At 38.3% G+C, this 25,743-nt stretch overlaps 2 protein-coding genes across 17 annotated transcripts in view; both read left to right on the top strand.

Moving 5' to 3' along the window:
- SNCAIP (synuclein alpha interacting protein) overlaps window positions 1-25,743 on the top strand; it is a 148,197-nt gene that overhangs the window by 39,564 nt on the left and 82,890 nt on the right. For 4 of the 16 annotated variants that reach the window (XM_054252016.2, XM_035291017.3, XM_078365821.1 and 1 more), the window contains one exon: window positions 81-212. The exons of the other annotated variants lie outside the window; for them this stretch is intronic. The gene's annotated coding sequence lies outside the window, so the exon portion shown is untranslated. The remainder of the gene's footprint in view (window positions 1-80; window positions 213-25,743) is intronic. 16 annotated transcript variants of the gene reach the window in all.
- Window positions 222-24,975, top strand: LOC118151403 (uncharacterized). Its single transcript, XM_035291022.3, has one exon. It carries the CDS (start codon window positions 23,173-23,175, stop codon window positions 24,109-24,111), a length of 939 nt encoding a protein of 312 aa, XP_035146913.1. The 5' UTR covers window positions 222-23,172; the 3' UTR covers window positions 24,112-24,975.

Genomic DNA, 25,743 nt, shown 5'->3' with positions numbered 1-25,743 from the left:
ATAACTCATTACTGACCAACCTTACTTGCAAGTGTTTTGGTGCAACAATCATCTTATTTTTCTTTGTTGTGCTTATATAGTAACAAAGCCTGGAGTTCACAGAACATGTGTGGCAGGATCATGAGACAGGTCTGGAAACTGCCTGCAGGCTGTTTTGCAGCAAAGCCTGACCAAAAGTTGGGCCTCAAATGGGAAGATGGAATGAAAGAAAGGTACGGAGAGATCAGAGTGTTCATGAAAAAATGAGAATACTACAGGATTTCTTTAGAAGGAGGCTTAGCAGAAGCCAGAACACCAAAGACCATGTAAGCGCTAAGACATTCAGTGCATTCTTGCTGATAGTGTTGAGTGCTCTTGACTTTCTTTAAACCTAAAGATCATTGTTAGAAACACTAGATATGTGTCTAGCACATCAATTACTGTAACCCAGATCTCATGTTATTCTACTATGCCTCCAACGTTTTCCACTGATTCAGCATATTTAGTTTATGTTCTCTTGAATATAAGAGTGTTACCCTTTTTCATACTTTTCTACCTTGTCTAAATTCTGCTCTGTGATATCTTCTCTTTTAACTTTACATCTCCTTTCCCTCATTAATAGATGTGGTTATTTGACTGCAGAGGAAAATTTAAAATGTGAACTGGCCGGGCACAGTGGCATATGCCTGTAATCCTACCTAGCACTTTGGGAGGCTGAGGCAGATGATCACTTGAAGTCTAGTGTTTGAGCCAGAGTGGCCAACATGACAAAACCCCATATCTACTAAAATACAAAAATTAGCCAGGCATGGTGGTGTGGTCAGGAGTTTGAGACCAGCCTGGCAAACATGGTGAAACTGATCTCTACTGAAAATACAAAAATTAGCCAGACATAGTGTGTGTGCCTGTAATCCAAGCTACTTGGGAGGCTGAGGCAAAAGAATTGCTTGAACTCAGAAGGCAGAGGTTGCAGTCCACCGACATCATACCACTGCACTCTAGCCTGGGCAACAGAGTGAGACTCTGTCTCAAAAAAAAAAAATTAAAAAACATGTTATTCTTTCTGTAGTGGTTGTGTACATAGTATAGTCAATGAGCAGCTTTTTCTTTGTTTTGCATTTAATGTCATTAGGACCCAGACAAGCCTGAACAAAGAATCCTGGTCAGCAGCGTGCAACATCTTCTGTCTGTATTTGGACCAGCTGTAACTTAGATGTTTGTGCTGACCTCATCGGAGAAGGCTGGCTGCTTAGCAAATTTGGCCAACTGTAACCCAAACCAAATGAATTTATATACAGTATTTCAGCTTTATGTCAGAAGACCAGATGTGATGACCTTCCTCAGAAGGAGGGGTTTGTTAGCAATGATGACCTCTTGTCTTCCAAAAAAGCAGGATGCTCTGATCTCACCCACTGATATCCTCTAGGAGGCAGGCCACATCTGGTTCATCTAATTACGCTGTTTAAAGCAACAAGGCTTATGAACGATCAGCGAAGAGCAATTTTCAAAATCTTGAATGTTCACTGTTTGTTAATTGTGTTATCACAAATGTATTAAATTGGTAAATCAGGTATTTTTAGTGAAAGTTACTTATCTTTTTGTTTCTGCTTCTCTTATCAGATTTCACCCAGACTCTCCCAGAAACATGAGTTCTGTGTTATCAGTTCTACATTGTCATCAAAAAAGATGACACCACTGCTTGCGTAAAAGTCTCAAAGGTCATTTGTTACAAAGTTTCCAGTGACTATTAAAACAATATGTTTTTATTAAGCCTTCTTTTAAGAAATGTCTAGAGGTTTAACACCTTCTTTTATATTATTGGAGTTTCTATTGGGCTCTCATTAATAGGGTTAAAATTCATTCCTTTGGCTAAGTTATCTTCTCTGATTTACTGCGTTTTCTACTTCTTTTACTGAAGGACACATTGCAAATATGGGATTCCAGTAATGTTTTTTAATTTGCATGGTTCTGTTGTATTATAAATCTTTATTAGAAATCTTTTTTTATAGTTTTATATAGAGACAGGAAAATAGTTCCCCACTACAAAAAGAGTTCTTGGAAGATTTTTGTTTGGTTGTTTTTTCTGAAACTCTAAACTTTTAGATTTATCTTGCTTAGTATGAACCTTTTGAAAATAATCAGCCTTCTCAATCCTCTGTTACAAGCCAAGAAAAAGACTCATCAATTGTGAACAAATGATACAATATCAGAAGACAATTTTGGGTTACTTGGATTAGCCCATTCATTCAACAAATAACTATTTTTGTTACCTCCTTGCAAATGAGTTACAGGCAATTGAAGTCATCTTGTTTTACAGGTAAATTTTTAGTTGTCCATAGTCAATATACCATGGCTCTAAACCAAACAATTTATTAAAACCATGGATGGCCAGGTGGAGTGGCTCACACCTGTGATCCCAGCAATTTGGAAAACTGAGGCAGGAGGATTGCTTGAGGGCAGGAATTCAAGACCAACCTAGGCAGCACAGTAAGACCCTCGACTCTACAGAAAATCTTGAATAATAAAGAGAAGAAACATGGACTCTTGTGAACTTTATCCAGAACTGTTCTGAATCACCAGCAGCTTTCAGTTATTCATTGCCGGTGAATACAAAACCCATCTAGCTGAGAAATCCTTTGATACACATATATACAAAGATGACATTGCCTAGGCTCTGCCTGCTTATGGTTCTATCTAGTACTTGACCAACTACGTTGCCTTGGGTACTTTCAAAAGTACTTTTTCTTATTGGTTGAGTTAGTAATTGGCATCAGCAGAATTTTAGAGCTGGAAGGAATTAACAATTACAACAGTGTGGATGATTCTTCCAGATTCTATGTTAAGCAAAAAAGGGGGTGGCAACACAAGTGTATATACCATGTGATTCCATTTCTATAAAATCCACAAGGCAAATCAATCTATTGTGTTGGGATTCAGCATAATGGTTACCTATGTTGGGTAGAATGACAGTGACTGAAATGGGGCAGAAGGGAGATGGCTTTTATTTGTGAAAAGTTCATTAAGTTATATAGTTATGATTCATATATTTTCATAAAAAGCTTCATAATAGGAGTTATGAGATAATTAGGCAAAAAAGACAGCTGCTGTAGTTAAAGCAGGTGATGCAGGGTTTGGCTGTGTCCCCACCCAAATCTCATTTTGAATTGTAACTCCCACAGTTCCCACGTGTGATGGGAGGGAACCAGTGGGAGGTAATTAAATCATGGGGGTGGGTCTTTCTTGTGCTATTCTTATGATAGTGAATAAGTCTCACAACATCTGATAGTATTAAAAAGAGGAGCTCTCTCTCTTTGCCTGCCGCCATTCATATAAGACATGACTTTCTCCTCCTGCCTTCTGCCATGATCGTGAGGTCTCCCTAGCCACATGGAACTGTAAGTCCATTAAACCTCTTTTTCTTCCCAGTCTCGGATATGTCTTTATCATCAGAAGCATGAAAACGAACAAATACAGTAGGGATTGTAGAAAGGGCCCAAGACGAGGATGAGGTGGGGTTGAGCCAGTATGAAAACCACAGGTTTAACCAAACCACCGCATGTTAGAGCTGAAGAAAGGAGAGCTCCTCCAGAGACTGTGAATTGCCCCAAATTATACATCTACTTGTTGATAACATTTATTAACCTATTTTATACATATATATTGAACATGTGCCATGTCTCAGATGTGGAGCAGATGTCAGAATATAGTTAGAAACCAGACCAACCCAGTCAGACTCTCACCTCACAGAGTTTAGAATTCAAGTCTTCCAGCTGACACATTTACGTGACCTGTCTGGACTCAGTAGACATTTGAGATGACACTTCCTTGATTCACATTAATCTTCCTATTTCAGAATACTGGATACTTCATCTTGTTAAGGCACAGATGGAACTTACCTTCCTACTTCTACTTGTTGCATGTTTCATTGTATTCAAGGAAAAATGTTTTGAGAATTGAGTGTAGGTTCGTCTTCCAGAGAGGCTGTGATGAGAGCAGTGAGATTTCTTGCAAGTGCTTCTCTAGGCTTGCAGGCTAGAATGCCCATCATTTCTGTGCGGGTAGACTCATTCTCATCACTAGGCTCCCAGGCTTGTCATTTGATCCGGCTCTCATCTGCATGTCAATGAGGCTTAGAGCGCTTGGAAAGAATTAACTGGCCTGGGATGTTTATGCATCTTTTCAGCAAAGGCAATTGAAAGGAAAGTTGCCCTGACTGAAATGATTGTCTTGGAGCAGATATATAGGGAAGTAATCATGTTAATATTATGTGACTCGGGTTATATGACATTTTCAATGATCAGCCTAGTAGGAGTTTAAACATAAGCAAAAACACAAACTAATCAAAAACAGTAAATGAAACATCCCTTTTAAAGAAGATCAACTGGACTTTATTCATTTTTATACCTTTTATTCAGTTCAAAGCATAGCGCAGATTTCCTTTAGAGTATATGAGCCATGTTTTGTATTATATTTTTAAACCAACAATATTAATTTTCAGTTGTATTTCTTTTCCTTTAGGACTAATTAAAGAAAATATGTTTGTTTTTCTAGGCATTGCTCCCAAATCTGCAAGTGCCAGCATATAAAGTCTGGTTCTATGTTCCAAAAGAATGTTTAGGTTTTGAGATTATATAATCTTTAGTAGAGAGAAGTTTGTGTATGAGAGGATGCATGTGTTCTTTGTTCAAGGGTTTAGCCTCATACCATAAACATTTCTAGACAGGTAAACAAATTTCATGCAAAGACTTTCTTATTGTGTGTCCACAGGTCGTATAAACAAATATGTAACAAATTCAACTACATGTAAAACAGTGTTTCAGAGGACATAAATTTAATAGTTAAGATCCCTTGAAATTTGCATATTCTCTTTTGTTTGTCTTAATACCCTTCATATATAATATGAATTCCCCAAAATATCTAATGAGAGAGTTTGATTTTCAAGTTCTTTCAAACTAAAATATAGTAATCTAAGATCATCATTTTCCTTTTCAGTAAAATTGAAGCAACCCTATGTGAATAATGATACACTGTGAACCCCCACCTGATAAGGCAATTAGGTTATAAACTCAGGATATGAGGCTAAAATTGCGTCTAGTCAGAAGGACCTTAAAAACCTATAAAATGCCCATAAAATCCACCTCCCCATAAACTCAACACTGCCAGTGTTTCCTTTCATTGTCTTTGAACATCAGATGATGTAGGGCCATATTGTAGGAAAAAGTATGTTTCTTTAACAACAGAAAAGTGCCTGGCATGGTAAAATCCTCATACCATGGAATCTCTCCCCCCATGGTCATTGTCAGGCCTCAACTCACAGAGGGGAATGGAGTAGAATTTCCTACACTATGCCAGTTGTTTTCCTTTATTCCTTCCTGTCTTGTTATAGTTGAATTTAAGTTAAATGCGTACATGCCGTGACAACACTGTATCTGTGAAGCCGCTATTGGGCTTTTCTGCACTTACCACGCCAACAGACATCTCAAGAAATACGTTGTCAACTCTGAGGTTAAACACTTGAATGCAACATTACTGTGAGGGAATTAGGTGGTCTGTACCCCAGCTTTAGATACCATTTGATTATGGTTTCAAATAACTTTTTCTGAAGTTTATGCATGTTTAAATAGATGTAGACTGTTTAATAACTGACTGTGTGTAGTTTGACAGTAATATAATGTTGCAAGAGTTAGCCTCCTTTTTTTTTTGGAGATGGGGTCTCACTCTATCACCCAGGCTAGAGTACAGTGGCATGCATGATCATAGCTCACTGCAGTCTCTACCTCCTGCCTCCCAAGCAGCTGGGACCACAAGTGCCTGCCACCACACCTGGACTTTTATATTTCTTGTAGAGACAGGGTCTCCCTATATTGCTCAGGCTGGTCTTGAATTCCCAGGCTCAAGCAGTCCTTCTGCCCTGGCCTCCCAAAGTGTTGGGATTATAGGCATGAGCCACGACACCTGGCCATTAGCCTCCTTTTTAAAGGATTATTACTCAGTTTATATAAAGTTAAATTATTTTTGATGAGACTGAACTAATTGGTTGCATTTTACTTAAAATTTTATTTATATACATTCACACATGTATACACATGTACCTCCATGCTTCCTAACATATTTATAAGAGCTTTCCTGGTTTGGCTGCCTCTGGGAATTTGAGTTACTTCTTTCTCTTGGTTTCAGGGTCAATCCCTTCCCAGTGCCTGCTGGCATTGTTCTTGTAATAAGCTCTACAGCTAACCTTGGGCTCTTCCTCAATGCCTCCTTTTCCTTCCTCACATACACATATGTGCTTACCACATGTCATCTGTCACCAAAGCCTGTTGGCTCTACCCGCATAATACATCCTGAGTCTGCCTACTAGTATTGCTCTAAACAAGCCACTGAAGCACCAGGCCTGGACCAATGCAGCATCCTCCTAACTGGCTGCTGTTTTCCTCTCCAAGTTTGGTCTCTACCTAGCTCCTGTCTGATCTTAATAAATGTAAGGTAGCTCCATACGCTTCTACTTGAAACCAGGGCTTCCCTGTGCATCAGAGTAAATTTCAAACCTTTCCATGGGCCACAAAGCCCTGGATATTTGTATCTCTGCCTGCCTCTCTGACTGCTTCCTGATACTTTTGCAGTCTCCTGCCTGCTGGCCATCCTGCCATTTCCCTGATAGGCTCACTCCCACCTTAAGGCTTTTGCCTTTGCAGTGTCCTCTACCTGTCATCTTCTTCCTCTACATTTTTGCATGACTTGATTTATTTTGTCAATTGCATGTCTGCCCTAATGTCACCTCTTGAAGACCTTTCCTGACCTACCATCTCCCATTCCTTCTGACAAGCCTTCTTTTTTTTTTTCCTTTGTTGTACATATCTCTGCCTAAAAGGATTTTTTGTATTTATTTACATGTTTATGATCTGATTAATCCATTCGAACTGTGCTGTTCAGTAGGAGAGCCACAGCCACATGTGGCTATTTAAATTTAAATTTAAATGATGAAATAAGGTCTAAAATTCAGTTCTTCAATTGTACTGGCCACATTTCAAATGCTCAATAGGTACACGTGGCTACTTGCTACTATATTGGACAGCACAGACACAAAACATTTCCATAAGCTAGAAAGTTCTGCTGGACAATGCTGTATTAAAATAAGAGTTCCCCGAGGGCAGACAGCCTGTTTGGCTCATTCACTGCTGAATGTTCAGAGGTCATGTCTGATCTATGGTGTTCAATAAATAAGAATATGAATGAATGAATGAATGAATGAATGAATGAACAAGAGTCATACTTTTCAGGAAGAATTGCCCTCATCACTTTAATATTCATCTTTAAACCTTCCATACCCCTAAATAGACTTAATTTTCAGGATCAAACAAATAAAAAATTTGTTTCTTAATTATGTAAGGGAAGACTTGGAATATTTAATCATTGTAATAGGTTGCCTTCTAATGCCCTTGAATTTGCCATTGTTCACCTTGTGTCCTTATAGCCTTACTCTGGGGACTCCATCCTTCAAATAAAATTCTTATCTGACTTCCAGGAGAAAGGCACATTTTTCCTGGTCTCTTTTTACCATGATAAGCCCTTTTCCTCCCACTGTCTCCACTGTGTATGCACAAGATTTTTGCTACCACTCACTAAAGCTTATAGTTACCAAAAGTTAGAAATATGTTATGCCTGTGCCTGTGTTGTTATTTTTGCTATTTTCCTGAATTTTCCTTGTGAAAAACCATAGTTTTTGAAAGTGTCTTGACAGTGTCTGAGCTTGCAGCACCCTATATCATACTGGATTGGCAAGGCCTGCTGCTGTGTAAGGATTGTAACTGAGTGTTGATTAAAAGCAGCACCCTTTCCCTCTAGCTTGCTTCAGAGCTAATACCCTTATAAATTGTTGCTATGAACTTTTGAACTCAGAGAAACTTCTGAATATATGTAATAAGAAGTAAGGTAATCCAGGGCTGAGAATTTGTGTCTTCCCTGAAACAAATCACATAGATTAAAAAATAAGTTTGATTCTTAGCTTTTTATGGTTTTTTAAATCTAATGTTTTAAATTAAAATCTGGAGCCTTTAAGTATAACTTACATAAGGTTTTCAAAGAACAATTCTTCATATACAATCATCTAGATAAGAAATTTCATAGAGCAGATTTGAAAACCACCTTTAAATAAGAATGCTGTTAAAAGTAATTTGTCATTTTTATTTTAAGACAGATAAATCACCTAAGTCTGAAATAATATGCTAAATCATGTTCTGAAGTCTAGATTCTAGAAATGTATTTGATTCAAACAATGAAAATAATATCAAAGCATTTACATTTTTAAGTAAGTTTTATATCTAATGTTTTATTGTCCTGAGTAAAAACATGAGTTATTTATTCATTTATTCATTTATTTATTTATTTATTTGGAGACAGAGTCTTGCTCTGTTGCCCAGGCTGGAGTTCAGTGGCATGATATCAGCTCACTGTAACCTCTGCCTCTTGGGTTCAAAGGATTCTTGTGCCTCAGCCTCCTGAGTTGTTCGGACTACAGGCACACGCCACCAAACGAGGCATATTTTTTGTATTTTTAGTAGAGATAGCATTTCACCGTGTCGCCTAGGCTGGTACTGAACTCCGGAGCTCAGGCAATCTGCCCACCTTGGCCACCTAAAGTGCTAGGATTACAGGCATGAGCCACTGTACCTGGCTACAACATAAGATTTTTAAGCCTTGAATAAAGCAAATATAATTTTCAGATCCACTATGTTTCAATCCAGAAAGCTTATGAATTAGTGAACAGTTTTATTTAATAAGACATTATGAGAAAAATATAATAGCTATTAGTGGAAAGTTGTATTAATTGTATTTTTATTGGAAAAGGTAAAGCATTATATGTCTTCAGAAGCTGAATGATAGGCAGCCCATGATTCTAGGCTTAAAGATAAAGATCTTCTTCTCTAACATGTATTGCTAGCAACAAATAATAATGCCTTCAGCTTCTCCAGAGAGAATCTCATGCTGCAAGGATTCCTGTACATGAAACTTGCAATACCAGAGAACCTGTTTAAGAACCTCTTTATGCAGTCAGAGTTGATTATCTGTACTTGTGGTAGGGCTCTTTCATGCAGAAAAAACTTGTTCCAGGGAGCACCTGAAACCACTTTTCTAGCATTCTTTTTTAGATTTTGTTAGCATTTTGATGTCAGAATTGCTTTTGGCTCATTGTCTCTAAGTGTTTTTAAATGTTTAGGAACATGGCCAGCCTTTCTGCTCTAAAGATTATCCCACAACAAGCAAATACATAAGAATGTTTGCAAGTGCTTTAGTCGTCTGTAGTGGTACCAACAGAGTAGAATGCCTGATGGGCATGTTGGAGCTGGAGATCTTCTGCCTTCCTGTCTGGCTACTCAGCCTGCCCCAGAAACTACATTTCAGTTTCTTTCTTGTGGACGCTGGTGATGAATAGGGTTGTATTAGCAACTGAACTTAAAGCCACTGGTTCTGACCTACTCTAACATCCAGCCCCACATAGCCTCATCAGCTTAAGGTGGAGTGATTTTAGGCTTAGGGTTCAATGTGAATCATCATCTTTTCTTCACCAGTTCTTCCTCTGTTAATTAATTAATGTTACTTAACCTGTCTCTATTTTTTTCTGAAATGGGTGCAGTTGTACCTGCTTTGCAGAATTGTTGAGTTTTAAGCGTTAGGCATTTAAAAACCACCTGGCACAGGGTAGTTGCTGAAGAAAGTAGTACTGTCTCTTTAGCATCATGAAATTCATTAGCTGGAACTCTACTTGTAGAAGAGGAGAACTCTGAGTTTTTTGGATGACATTCACTTAGCACCTAAATTTTATTTTGTAATTTCTCCATGAAATGTCTCTAGCATACTACATAAGAAAAAGTATCATTTTATATACCAGAAGTCCTCATTAGCTGAATAATCAGGAGATAGCGGGGAAGAAAACACTTAAAAAGTGAAGCCACAAAAAACTGGAACCATGTTTCATGGTAAATAGTGAAAACCAATCACCTAATTGAAATTTGTCTTGAAAAACTAAATGAATTATGAAAATAAGGCTATTAATACCTATATTCTACAGAATTTGTTAGTTTTTAAAAATGAATTGGCAGTTCTTTCAACAAAATTATACATTCGTATTACATTACATAGTTTAGTTTGACTTTACAGTATATAATGAAAGATAGTCATTTTTGCAAAAAAAAAAAGTCTATGGTCTTTATCAGCTTACCCAAAGTCCTGTCTTGATAGTTTGATAGTCAGATCATATTCTTATGAAGTATCTGTCACACCTCCATCTTTGTTGACATCTTTCTGAAATTATTTACTGCTCCAAATTTTCTAGTGGCCTGGCATGTGTTTTACTTAGCATCACTTTCTCTGACCTTGTGAATCCTGCATCTCTCACAAGCTTTGCAATTTCACTTCCAACCTACTTGCGTTGTGTTTGTGTTACATCAAAGGATGGTTTAAACCTCCCACAACCAGCAAGGTTCCAAACATGTTGATTTAATGAATACAAAGGGATGATACTTGTAAGCAGGGATGTTTGAAGAAGTTGTTTTTTAAAAAACAGCCAATTCATGAGTATTTTCATGTCATGATGACTTTTATATCCCCATGCAACCTTGAACCTGTGGGAGGCTGGAGAATCAGGCCTTGCTGTGTGGAATTAGGGTCATCCCCTGATGAAGCGCTCCATCAATGGTTTAAAGGTCCCAGCATGATCATTTGTAGCATGTTTACTCACGCCATCCCCCAGATTTTCCAGAACAGCCTTTCCATCCACATTTTTTGATCCTCTGCTTTCATATCATCAGTTCCTAATGACAAACTAGACATAGAAAAAAAAGGGAAAATCTTTCATACCATTTATCAGTACAATCAACTTTTAGTTATCTATAAAATTGGCCAGTAATGATTATGAAAGAATGACCAATTTTCTACTTCTAGGGGATAGATTCAGTTGGGGACAAGAAAACAGAAAGAAGCATATGCAAGTATTTTTTGTTATTGATTTTGTTTCTGTTTTGTTTTCTTTGAGACGGAGTCGTGTTATGTGGCCCAGGCTGGAGTACAGTGGTGTGATCTTGGCTCACTACAACCTTTGACTCCCGGGTTCAAGCCATTCTCCTGCCTCAGCCTCCTGAGTAGCTGGGATTATGGGTGCGCACCAACATGCCTGGCTAATTTTTTTTATTTTTAGTAGAGATAGGGTTTCACCATGTTGGTTAGGCTGGTCTTGAACTCCTGAGCTCATGATCCACCTGCCTTGGCCTCCCAAAGTGCTGGGATTACAGGTGTGAGCCACTGCACCCGGCCTACATGTGAGTGTTTTAAATTCCAGTTGTAAAATCCTAATTTTCTAATCACTGACTTGTCTGCATCAAGCAATTTTGCTTATCTAGTTAACTGAAATAGTGTAGTCCTTCTGTAATGAGAATAGTAATAAAAACAATAACAACTAACCCTCTGTCGAGCACTTACTTTGTTCTAGTCACTGTTCTAAGGATTTGCCTGTATTATTTAAACTTGAAGTACCCTCAAATTAACATGTGCCTATTTTATACATAAGGACAGTGAGCCCCATCTCTTAAATGTCTATGAGCAATAGGTGATGCAGTAGAAATCTCATAAGACTGTGAGATGAATATGAATATTGTTGCATATTGAGGTACAAAGAAATAGATTATTGGTATGGCTCACCATACCAATAGATGGAGCATTAGAGACTGAAGAATCTGAGTACTTTCTGACCCCAGGAATGGAGCAAATTGAAAGAATAACAGTGAAGAACCACATTTTTTCCTCTGTTACATCAAAGTTATCTAGAGGCACTCTATGGTATTGACTTGAAGAGAATTGTAGTGGATAAGAACAAGGAAAATTCAAGGCTTATCAGTAGAAATGGAATGTTTGAAGTCAGATAACTCATAGGAATGCTAGTTACCAAGTACAGAATCAGATTAGCTGGAGGAGGAGAGAGCTGGAGAATGTCTACACTTCACTAGATAATGAAAGTGGAGTGAGCCAAGAACTCAGTTGGAGTTTGACAGAATGAAGCAGAGGGTACAACTGAGGCTGAACTGAGCATGAACTACATTCAGTGACCTTGGCAGTGATACATAATGATAATAAATATAAGCAAATGAATTAAATAGTGCAGCAACATGTGGTCCAGCTAACCTCTCCTTGGGGGATGGTCTTTGAAAAGTTCCATAGAGGCTTAAGCCCCATACAAAATATATAGCCAAGAGGGAAAGAATCTATTTTTAAAACATTTGATTGAGTTTCCAGATTTCATAGCTTCTATTTTTCTCACGGACTTGGTTGCATTAAGTGCCAGTAATTTTAGTGGTCACATATCCATGTTGTCCTTCTTGCGTGTTCTTCAAGTTGGCATTGCCCTCTGGGAGGGATTTGGTCTATGACTAAAAGAACTCCTTCTCCTAAGGCCTTGTGTAAGGTCACTGGGATAGACCACGACTCTGATGATTGATATTGGCTCACCTTGCCATACCTTACCTGGGAAAGTGAGGCCCAGGAGAAGGGAAAATGGGTGAAGAATAGATGTAAACACAAGTATGTTTAATTTGAGGATCCAACATGATTTACTTATTGAGGATAAAGTAAGAAAACTAAATATCCATTTTCCATGGCACCTAGAACAGTGCTAGACACTGGCAAGGAGTTAAGAAACTTTTCTTGGTTGATTTAACAGTTTGAAAATGGGAATTTTTTAAACACACTACATTTAATGCATCTGAAAAAATAAGCATGTATTTTCAACTATTTATTTATTTATTTATTTTTAGAGACAGGATCTTGCTGTCTCATCCAGGCTGGAGTGCGGTTGTGCAATCATAGGTCACTACAGCCTCAAACCCTTGGGTTAAAACAATCCTCCTGCCTCAGCCTCCTAAGTAGCTGAGACTACAGGTGCCCTCCACCACACCTGGCTAATTAAAAAAAAAATTGTGTGTGAAGATGGGGTCTCCCTATGTTTCCCAGACTGGCCATGAACTCTTGGCCTGAAGTGATCCTCGCCTCAACTTCCTAAAGTGCTTGAACCAGAGCAATTCCATCTTGAATAGGGACTAAGTAAAATGAGGCTGAGACCTGCTGGGCTGCATTTCCTGGAGGTTAAGGCATTCTTAGTGACAGGATGAGATAGGAGGTCGGCACAAGATACAAATCATAAAGACCTTGCTAATAAAACAGGTTGTAGTAAAGAAGCCAGCCAAGAACCACCAAAACCAAGATGGTGGTGAGAGTAACCTCTGGTCGTCCTCACTGCTACACTCCCACCAGTGCCTTGACAGTTTACAAATGCCAAGACTACATCAGGAAGTTACTCTATATGGTCTAAAAAGGGGAGGCATGAATAATCCACCCTTTGTTTAGCATATCATCAAGAGATAACCATAAAAATGGACAACCAGCAGCCCTCAGGGCTGCTCTGTCTATGGAGTAGCCATTCTTTATTCCTTTACTTTCTTTCTTTTTTTTTTTAATTGTACTTAAGTTCTGGGGTACATGTGCAGATCATGCAGGACTTTTGCATAGGTACATACATGGCAAGGTGGTTTGCTGCCTTTATCCCCCCCATCACCTATATCTGGTATTTCTCCCCATGTTATCCCTCCCCACCCCCTACTGTACCTCCCCTAGTCCCCCCCAACTGACCGTAGTGTGTGGTGCTCCCCTCCTTGCTTTCCCTTTATGGATTCACCCCAAATTCTTTCTTTCACAAGATCCAGGAACCCTCTCCCTGTTAATAGGATTTTAGGTGTGAGCCACTGCACCCAACCAATTTTCAATATTTTATTGTTCAGATATTTGACATAGATTGAGGACTCTAGCTGGATATTCAAAAACTATATTCAAAACATATGTGTTATTTGTACTACTACATCCTTTACCTGCTTAAATGAAAATGAAACACTCAGTGTTTATGAATGTCATGCTAATGAAGTCATTTGCACTAAGTGCTTTGATACAAAGGTTCAGTCAATAACCACTTTGAGGCCAAGTTGCTTTAGTTTAAAACAACTTTTTGTTGATTTCATTTTCTTTATTACTATTATTTATTTATATTTTAATAAATTTTTAAAGTGTAGTGGACAGAACAACTGAGGAGACCTGTTCTCTCCCCATTGGTGCCATTAGAAAGCTTGTGACCATAGGCAAGTCACTGGGACCTAGATCTCTTTTTCCCTTATTTGTAGACTGATATAATTGTGAGAGATTATCTTTAATTTTTTAAATATAGTATTCAGTGCCTTTTTCCAGTGAAAGGAAGCATAGAAAAGAATAATTGCAAAAAGAGACAGACACATATAAGACATTTGTGTAAGACTAGAGTTTGAACATAAAATGAAGCTCAAAAGAATCTGCCATCTGTATTGATGGCCTCTCTTCCCCTTGTCTTCCTGCCTACTTTGTTGCCCCTTGCCCCTGACTCCTGTTTAATCTCATGTGGTTCATTTACTCTTGTGAAATGTCCATCTTCTTTTTAATTGTCCTAGTTCCCTTTCTGGATTCGTTGGAACCATGAACCTTGTTAATTTTTTTTTTCTTGAGATGGATCTTGCTCTGTTGCCAGGCTGGAGTGCCATGGCTCGATCTCAGCTCACTGCAACCTCTGCCTCCCAGATTCAAGTGATTCTCCTGCCTCAACCTCCCAAGTAGCTGAGACCTCAGCAGTGCGCCACCACACCCAGCTAATTTTTGTATTTTTAGTAGAGATGAGGTTTCACCACGTTGGCCAGGATGGTCTCCATCTCTTGACCTCATTATCCACCCACCTCAGCCTCCCAAAGTGCTGGCATTACAGGCGTGAGCCACAGTGCCCCACTAAACCTTATTAATTTTTTTTAGAATTATGACCGATTTTATGACACATGCCTTTCACCCAAATTCAGTATGTCTTATGTGTTTTTTAAATAATTAAGCCATGATTCATTTGTGGGTAAGACTTTCTCCAAAGTACTGGTACAAAAAATGTCAGATACCTTCTATGGCTATGCCAAACTTGGCATCTTATGGAAAGATTCCTGTTCCTGGACACAGTGGCTCATGCCTATAATCCCAGTACTTTGGGAGGCCAAGACAGGTGGATCATTTGAGGTAAGAATTTCGAGACCAACTTGGCCAACATGGTAAAACTCTGTCTCTACTAAAAATACAAAAATTAGTTGGGTGTGCTTGTGCACATCTGTAATCCCAGCTACTTGGGAGACTGAGACAGGAGAATCTCTTGAGCCTGGGAGGTGGAGGTTGCAGTGAGCCAAGATCATGCCACTGCACTCCAGTCCGGGCAACAGAGTGAGACCCCGTCTCAAATTTAAAAAAAAATAAAAATAAAGAAAGATCCCTGTTTAGTCTCATGGTTTCATTCATTAATATTTTTCCATTCATTCGAAACATTCTTGAGTGTCTTCTTTATGCCAAACTCTGTGCTGAGCACATGGGTTATGGTGAACAAGATAGAGGATCTCATCAGGAGGGATGCAGATACATGGACAGATAATAATAGGAAGTCATGGTAAGTGTATCGTGTGTCATTTGATGAGGAATTTTTCACAGAGAAAGAGGCAGGTAGGTAACCCAGACTTGAAGTCAGGTATAAACTTAAAAGCTTCCTTAGTTATTTCTTAAGTAATCTCTAAGCTGAGTTTTTGAAAAATAAGTTTAAAGGGCAAACAAATGAATTAGTCAGGGTCGAGTCAACAGAAACAGAAACAATTTAAATATTTTACACAGAGGAAAATTAAAATAGAGAATTAGTTACTCCAATGCTAATAAAACTGAGGCACCAAACCAAGCAAGATAAGGCAATCCTGAGACTAGCAAAAGCAGGGAAGCCACCAGCTCCCCTAGGTTTGAGAGGACAAAGGGAAAAGTCTATTACCACCCGCAAGTTAGGGCCACTAGCAAAGCTGGAATGATGTTCAGCTCCTGAACAGTTAGAGGAACTGATAACATAAAAGACACTGCCTGTGGCAGAGCAAATATGTATGTGTATGTGAGAAAAAGAGAAAAAGACTAAGTCCTTTCTCCAAGACCTCCAGTCTTTTGATTGAGTCTATCATTGGCCAGATTTATCTGGAAGCCAGTCAGTTGGCAAAGGAGCCTAGGAAATATCATTTCCTGAAGAATATATCTGAGAGTAAATAAACAAATGTTCACAACATTCATTGGCAAATAAAAAGCCAAAGGTTGGGTGTCAAGATGGCTTGGTGTGGTAGTGAGAGAAAGAGTATGTATACAGAGGTATCAGCATAAGCCAAAGCACCAGGACAAGAAACAGCATGAGATATGCACAGAATCTCAGTCAGTGTCACAAAGTTTCCAGTATGAGTCAGAGATTGATAGGAGCTGAATGTAGGCAGGCACCCAACATGAGAAGCTTCATGTGACTTAACAGAATTGCTGGCCATCTTCCCTTTAGGCAGTGGGAAAATCCTGAAAGGTTTTCAACAGGGAAGTGGCAAGGCCATATTTGTATTTCAGGTTACTTTGACAGTTGTGTAGACTCCCAGCACGATTTTGAAGAAGCAAAAATCTAATTTATTTCCCTTCGTCTTGTCCTTCTCAAATTCATTCAAGCCAGAAACAGTGAGAAGCAGCAGTGAGAAATGAAGAAGGATGGAAAGCATAAAATGTAATTGACAGAATGACTGGATGTGCAGGTGAGAGAGAGGGAAGATCTAGGGATGATACCCAAGTCTCTCACCTCAGCTGAGGATGGTGGTTATGCTAAGTAAGGTTAAGTTTGAGTTGAGAGCCTATGGGATATCATGCAGAGACATCCAGAGGTGGATGGAATCTGTACACAGGTATTAATAGGTGAATGAGAAGAGAAGTGGACCAAGACTTGACTATAAGGAGCAACAAGAATGTAAAACCTTAAAAGAAAAAAAGAATATGAGACAGGTCCAGGTATGATTGGATTTAGTGGTAGAAGATGATCTTGTTCTAGATTATTTTCAGAGGAAGAAGTAGTAGAAACTGAATTGTGCTGGGTTAGGAAGTAAAAGGAAGACAAGAAAGTAGCAGTGGTAAATGTAGATATGTCATTTGAGAGTTTTGATAAGATGGGTTAAAAGACAGGATGAAATCCAAAGTTGGGATGGGTTTCATTTGCAGGGTTGGTAAGACTTGAGGATGTACGTGGCCAGGTTCAAAAACAGAGATGAGTTTAGTCTTTAGAGGACAGAGGAGAGGTAGAGACCGAGGGGTTCAGGCTGGAGTCAGGCCTGGAGACACTTGGGGGAGTTTTCCACAACTGCTTGCCAAGGAACTGCACTTATGCTGCAGAGACCATGCATTTAGAATTCCAGACTCGGCGAAGAACCCAGGTAGCACTTTTCGGTTTCAAGCAGAAAGCACCTCTATTACTGTGTGTGTGATTTTAGGAGATAAACAGTAGCAAAAAACAGCAGTTGTATAGCACTCTGCCTCCTTCCAACTGGGCTCAGAGCTTCATTTGAATCCCATGATTGTCTCATAGCTGTGTGTACACAAACTATATATATGCATATATACACACACATACACAAACACATACACACAAATAAATATAAGTGTATACATGCACATACAGGTCTACATATATTTTATTGTCTCTGAGAAACTCCTTGTTAGGAACCTGAGACACACAGCAAATAGGACTTGCCAAACCTTTTATAATTCATACATGATTTAACCCAGGTTTAACCCATGCATGATTTAATCCATGGCTCTGGAGTCATAGGACAATCTTTAACAGATTTTGTCATTCTGATAGATTGGCATGGAGAATGGCAAGTATATAGGCACTGTCCCCTTCACTTTACTTTCTGGTTCCCTAGGCCTCAGACAGTTTGGGGGCCCCTCCCTTGGATCCCCTAGTGTTGCAGGCAGTAAGTGGTTTTGTACCATAGAATCAGTCTTCCTATGATGGCAGCTCTTCCCATCCCAGCCTCCTATATTCTGGCCCGAGGCTTCCCATATTCTGCCCGTAAAACTTTCCTATCTAGGTCTCTTCCTTTCCACACCCAAGAAAAGGTGCCCCCAGAACCCTCATACTTGCAGAACTTTTCATCATGGCCCCATTCTCAAATTCTGTCATCCTTCTCTGCTACTAGATTTCCAGTGTTTGAACCTAATATATCCAGAAATCACACATTTCTCCCCATTTCTACTCAAGCCCATGCCACACAAACCTGGTGGGGCTCCTGACTCTGTCATGTACCAGCTGGAACTAACTGAGCAAGCGACTCAGCCTTAGTAAACCTAATGATACCTTGCTGAGTTATTGTGAGGATTTCAGGAGATAACTTATTTGAAGGATCCAGCTCAGTGCCAGGCTTAAAAAATCTTAGCTCCCTTCTCCCATCAGAGTGGCCTGGAGCTCTTATCCACATTTCCCAGCACTTAGCACAGTAATATAATTAGCAACATTAGTATATCTAAAAGGCAATTACCGTTTAATTGCTCTGGCCCCAGCCAGCCTGAAGTTTCTCTCCATTTGCTTCTAATTTGGGATTAAGATTTTAAAATCCTACCCTGGCTGGTCACAAAATCATTGCTCTGGAGAGAATTGAAAATAGCTGTAGGCAGCCATTGATTACACAATAAAAGATTTGGTAATTCCTTCCATCTTGTTCTATATAAAAATGTATATATCAGTTTGCTCCTGGCCAGTGAACTAATCAGTTTCAAGTGGCATTTTTCTGAGAGTCAGTGAAGGATCCTTTTTGGATCTTTCTGGTCAACTCTGGTCTCAAGAAGGCAAGCACTCCTTCAGATGCTCACACTGATCTTCATTAAAATAAATTAGTACCCTTGTATAGATTCAAACTCAGAATCAAGTTTCAAGCATCCTTTCTTAGAAGACATTTATTTATATTACATACTCACTTTAAAGGAGCAAATGCCCTTCCCTCAGCCTGCAAAGTTTGTTTATCTTAGAGCTACTGTGAGAATATAATGCCCAAATGAAGGCAGTGTGTTTTATTTCTCCTCCTCTGACCCGACGTCGCATAAAATAACAGCAGCCTCTAATCAAGAGGAACCCAATGTTCTTTAAGATTTCCAATCAAAATCTTTAGTATTCGAAGGGCACATGTGCATTTGAGGAAACCTAGATTGCCTTAGGCCACACGGAAAGCATTTACATCTGAACCGCTTTACATATGATTGTGAGTTAAAGCAAATTCTAAATAACTTTTAGCAGTTTGAGATTTGGAAAACAGCCTGGCCCATATAAATTCTGCCTTAATTCTTTTTCTGTTAAATCTTATGCCAAAGTAAATGAAGCCGTAGGGAACCTTTGAACTCAGTTCTCAGAGGACTGCGGTGAAGTTAGATTGGCAGAGCCAACGTTAGGTTTTCAAAGGAAGATTTTCTTTTTGTTCCCCCTTGAAGTGTCCACATCACAGTCACCTTCCTTGGTGAAGGATGCAGTCTTGCTTCCTGGACCTTCTTGGCTCTGGACCACATATGTGCCTCTGAGAAATGGGCTTTCTGCTGTAAGGAGCTTCTCAGTGGGACTCTTTAGGACCTTTGGGGTTGGCATCCAGGCTTCTTAGCTCTTTTGCCTCACAGTTCAGTCAGCTTCACTTTTCCTTTTCTCTTTCCAAAAGAGCTATTGAATGCAAGAACCCTGGGGTTCAATGCTACCTCTTCCTGCCAGTAGCTTCACTTTTCCAAGCTTCACTTTCCTTTTCTGTGAACTGGAGATTAAAATTAGAATGGTATATTTCAAAACAGCTAGCAGAGAAAAATTTTAATGTTCCCAACACTAAGAAAAATTAAATGTTTGAGTTGATGGATAGCCCAGTTACCCTGAATTGATCATTACACATAATACACAGGTATCAAAATATTATATGTCCCCCAAAATATGTACGACTGTTATATATCAACAAAAAATCTGCATCCTCAAAAAAAATGGTATGGCCCACGTGGATCCCACATTTCTCTGAACATTTTACTCTGTACTCACAGCTTGCAGTTCATTACATTGCATTATTTATTTTTATTGATATTAATGATTATTAAAATATAAATATATTTTATATTCATTGTATTATATATGTATGTATGTAATGTAATATATGTGACATATATTGTACTGCCTCTAGAAGGCTGGGACAATGGCTTGTGCCCTGTATACCATTCTTAGAGTCCAGTTGTGCTAAGCGCACAACTGCTTCTTAATAAACAACTAATTGAATGTACTTTTATGAAGGTACCTCTTTATCCTTCTGTATCATAATTATTGACAGAAAGTGTTATTCATCAGTCAAGCAAACATGCAAAAAAATTAACTTTGTTCCCTTCATATGTGCTGTTTCTCTAGTCTAGATATAACCCTGAAGGAAAAAACGGCACTTATGTTTTGCCCTTTTTATCCTAATTCAAAGGAACATATTACATGTTTGCTAATTGTTTGCAAAAAAGTTTATATTAGCTTTTTTTTGGTTTTGCAAAACATGTTTTTGTAATTAGTCCTCATATCATGCATATAGAAAGTCAGCATTATTTGGCATAAATTGTTACTATTTATGTAAATTTGAAAAATAGTATCACTTAGACAGTTTCTCAGTTTATCATGCCAAAATTGAATCTCAAACTAAAGTAGGCTATATTAGGCTATATGCTACCTGCTGTTTAGAGTTTTCCTCACTGCTCTACAGAGTTACTTTAGGCTTGGGGCTGGGCGTGGTGGCTTATGCCTATAATCCTTGTGCCTTGGGAGGCTGAGGCAGGAGTATAACCAGAGGCTAGAAGTTTGAGACCAGCCTGAGCAACATAGTGAAACCCTGTCTCTACAGAAAAAAATTAAAAATTGGCTGAACCTGAGGACATACTCCTGTAGTCCCAGTGACTTGGGAGGCTGAAGCAAGAGGATCACTTGAGCCCAGGGGTTCAGGATTGCTGTCAACTCTGATCAGATTTCCTTTATCCAAACTTGGTAACAGACCAAGACCTTATCTAAAAAAAAAAATTACTTCAGGTGGTCGTGGTGCCTCTGCTTATACACTGCCAGTTACAGGGGCTCGCTACTGCTGGAAACAGCCTTTTTCCATTTCAAGCAAATCATCTTGAGCTTGTGTACAGAATGCTTGGAGATCTTTGTGAAGTATAGAGGTGTAACCATATTTGTTACTGTCTTTGAAAGAGAAGGGAGAAGACAAATTGCCATTCAAAAACCTGCATGACTTGTATGTTATAAACACAGAGAAATTCTTCTCATTGTGTTATTTGTTTGGTGTACCAATTATAAATCATTAAAGAAAGACTAAGAAAAGTCAACAGAAATCCGTAATCTGACATATGTGGAAAGGCAGTGACTGAGAACCAGTGGTTTTGGAATCAATCCTACCTGGCTTTGATTCCTGTCACCATTAGTAGCTTTGAGCAATCTGCTTTACTGTCTGGTCTTCTGTTTCCTCATCTGTGAAATGAGGGTAATATTAAGGATTAAATCAGAATAAAATTGTAAAGCAAAACACCAACACAGTGTCTGGCTCAAGATGGTGTTAAATAAATAATAGCCAGCATTATTATTGCATTATTTTTATTATGAGAACCAAAGGGGTTCCTACTTGACCGATAATGGATGTTTCTTAAAGAAGAAAACTGTATGAGGACTCTGAGTTGACTATCATAGTAGCCAATTAGGTGAAAGGGGGTTAATAGAAACAGTCAGCCCCCGGTTGCCACCTCCCCACAGTAGGGTTGTGTGGCCCAGTTTTTCTAACTACTTTCACAGCCATGAACCTCTTATCTAACATACAGCTCTAGGAGTTTCTCATACCCTTACTGAAAGGACTGACCAATACCAAATATTGATCATATCTTTATGTAAATAAAACATCAGCTAATTTCTTATTCTAATCTATATTTTTTGGTCAGGTCAATGTTGTGTTTCTAAAACAGCTCTCCTCCAAAAAAAAAAAAATCATGATTTGCAGCATTTGGCAATTTACATGGTGTAACTACTCCCAGGATGACGAATTGTAAGCTCTCAACATAAAGTCACTGAACACAGAGTTTGGAAGAGTTGTGCACAGTTGTTTGAGTTGTGCACAGTTTTTCAAGTTGTTGCCACTCTGTTACACCACTGGGGCATGCTGAGGCTTATGTTTTGATAGTGTAGGACAGGATAATTGACAACAGCAAAACCTACAAGCCAATGCAATAGAGGAAAAGTAGTTTGTCCTAGAGTAGTTCACTATAATATACTTGATAAACATGATTCATCCAGAAAGTGAGTTAATGCTGGATTACTCGAGCAAAGTATTCCAATGCTGTCTTTCTGTCCTTATTCCGTACTCTCCAGTTATACTTGGATGATAAATCTTTCCCTAGCCTCTTGGGCTATAGGAAGGAAAGTCTCCCTAATCACTTCTCAACTGTTTGAATGTTTACTTAACTGATAGTTTAGATATCTGCTCCTGAACATAATCCCCATGTTTATAAAAATGTTTTCCTTTTCTCCCTCCTCTTTCCCTTCTCCCCTCTCTCCCTTCTTCCTTCCTTCTTTATAACCATCCTTACTTCCTTCAGAAGTATTTTCTACCATATTTTGTATTCCTAACATCCCTACAAGATCATCAGAACAGGTACTAGTACTTCTGCTTTGCAAAAATGGTAGAGAAACTAGAAAATCATTCTAATTGTATAAAGCTCTACCATGTTATTACTTTCATTTTTAATTTGTTATTTTGTTATATTGAAATCTTCATTGTTATTCAGACATCCCTTACTTTTTCTTCTGTGAGTGGAGTGGTGTACTTTCAACCTCTGACTACTTTTCTTTTGTGTCATAAATTTAATTTTATTCTCTCCCTCAGTTTTTGAAAACTGTATTATACTTTAGGAAGTTGATTACAGTATTGTAAATACATTTCTGAGTACTTTTAATTAAGTGATGATACCTAGCACTTTCCCATCATGGTTAAGTCCCTGGAGATGACAAAACAGAATCCTTTTGGGAAGTGGTTCTGTTTTCAACATCTCATCACTGGAGCAAGCAGAATTCTGTTACAGACTTTGAACCGTTAGGGTGCTATCAGTTGATGATTTTGTCAACATAGTGGACTTATTTTAAAATCCAGGTTTTCTCACTAAAGACTTCTTAAAATTTTTCCAAAAGCCTAATGACAAACAAAAGAGAAAAAGACATTTGAGATAACCAATTCGGCATCTGCCATGAAGCCCTCTGCAGACCTGCTTGAGATCATCACTTGTACCATCCTAATCTTTGTGAGCATCGTTGGAAACACTTGTCTGTTTTATTCTACAAGAAGATGTATCACTGGGCATTTACAGACATCCTTTCTTCTAGTTTTCAATCTTATATTTGTCCACCTTATTAAAAACTTGGTGGTGAATGTAATGAAAATTGTTTACTCTTCCGGTATAATGTTGGATTCAGCTGGCTGCAAAGTTCTGCTCTTCACGTCGGCCCTAACAACTTCACTGACCATCTGGTTCATGTTATATTTTTCATTGCTTTACCACTGGAAGCTTTACCAAATTGCCCACCCCCTGAGTGAGAATCCAAGCCTGGACCAACAGAAGCATTCCTTGAAGGTGGTTTCTGTACTTTGGGTGACTGGTGTGGTGGTATACATCCCAGTTTTAATTCATACTAGAAAACCAGACTTCTTGAATGCGGGTAATGATACAGATCCTTTGTCTACTAACAGGATGTACATGGATTGCCCCGTTGTCTTTCAAAATAAGCAGGTAGAGTTTTTCTATGGGAAAATTGTTTTGGTTCTGATTGATATTCTTCCTTTAGCTATTTTAGTCTTTGTCTGTTTCTGGATGTCTTTCCTCCTTTCGGAGAGAAAGAAGATGACATATGGTGACATCTGGATTGGAGATGATGATTCAGAAATTGAAATCCTTAGAGGGGCCAAGTTCAGTATTTTATTAATGTTGTTGATCACTCCACTTTGGATTTCTCACTTTATCTTAGTCTATTTCTTGAAAGACTTGGCAGCATTCATCTTTATTCCAGCTGTTCTCACAGCTCTCTCTTCAAGCTTCTCTGCTATCAGTCCTTTCTTGCTTATGTTGGTTAATTACAAAATGAAGTTGGTGTGCTTCTGTGGTGCCAAGGAGGAAAAACCTACACCATAGCCTACAAATGTTATTCTTTCTCCATATGCTTAATGGCAAAGAATTCAAGTTTAATTGTTGGAAAACAGACCCTGTCATTGGAGAGTACAGCTAAAGTTTTCATAGCTCTCATCAACAGTTCCTCAAACGACCTCTAGAAAATTGACTCTTCTTCAAAAATAGACTTCAGAGAAAACTGTGCAAGAAAATATGTGAACATTAAGCTATTATAAGTTGAAAAAAACAGTCATCATAATAGTTATTTAAGACAATACCAAGAGTTCTAATGTAAAAATTCTAAAGTAACTCAACAGTTTTTGGTCTGAAAATGAACTCATGTAAATGATATATTATTTACTCTGTGCAAGATATTGTGTTAAAAAAAAAACAACATATTGATGAAACTGAAGATAATAATTCTGAATTTTAAAGGTACACATAAATAATCTTGTTTTCCTTGAAATGCTTTCACACATATTAGAAGTGTATTAGGTAGGTGTACATTGTTCAGTTTTTGCACTTTTAATAATAGTACCTCATCTATGACAGAAGCAGATTTTGTTCATTGTCTTTACCCTAAATGTCTTTAGTAAATTAGGACTAGATGAACGCATTGGATTAAGGAATTAGTACTTCCTAAGTCATACTCTTTAAGCAAATGTATGTATAGATGTGTAAATATTTGGTTGTTCAGACATTTAACGCACTATCCTTGCTTAATCGTCTAAATATATGTTAACCTATACTGTTTTCTTCAGAAAAAAAGGATATTTATTTTATAGGAAATTTGTCTCTTTTTGATTATCAAATTGGTACATTTACAGACTGGAAGAATTTATAAAACCTTCATAATTATTTGATCTCTGGATTTTGATTCAATAAAAATAAGCACATTATAATTCTCATTAAAAATATTTGGCTGGGTTTTTCTTTTTCCCAGTTAGCTGGTTTTGCTCTTTGGACTGCTTCCAATACAGTGAGCAATTATTTTCAATATCTTCACATACATTTGGGTAAGCATTGATTTTTAAGTGAATTCTTATTAGATTTTTCCTTTTATTTTTATTTTTCTTCTGTGTTAATAGACCTGGGATTTATTATACTGTCAGTCTAGTGAATGGATGTCCCCAAATTGAGATCCCAGTTCTAAAAGGCTGCATTGAAAAGTATAAAACTAGACCTCATTAACAGAAGACACTAAGAACATCTTGTAGCCATGAAGTGTTAGAGAAAGGAAATTTTAAAGTAACCAAGGCCCATTTGGGTTGTGTGTGCCCATTTAGAGTTGTGTGTGCCAATGTCTGTCTTTTGTATAGCACAGCAAATTTAAAAAAAAAAAAGACAGACTTAAGACCCTCTGAGATTGCTGGGTGGTCTTCATGGGAAATGCTTAGTTGAGTCCACTGAGGCAATTTAATCAAAAGGGCACTAGGCATGAATCCTGTATAATGAAGTTAACATCTGGAGAGATGGGGCATGTGGGGAAGAGGTCACCATGTTTTAATTAAGTGCAGATGTAGCCAAAGCTGAGATTAGTCATTAAGCTTAGTTAGTGGTTCTAAAATGTGATTCTGGGACCAACAGAATCAGCATCACCTGGGAACTTATTACAAATGCACATTATTGGGCACCACCTCAACCTACTGAATCAGA

This window comes from Callithrix jacchus, chromosome 2 (genome assembly GCF_049354715.1).
Source record: "Callithrix jacchus isolate 240 chromosome 2, calJac240_pri, whole genome shotgun sequence".
In the NCBI taxonomy this organism is placed as follows: domain Eukaryota; kingdom Metazoa; phylum Chordata; class Mammalia; order Primates; family Cebidae; genus Callithrix; species Callithrix jacchus.
This window is presented reverse-complemented; position numbering and strand designations above follow the sequence as displayed.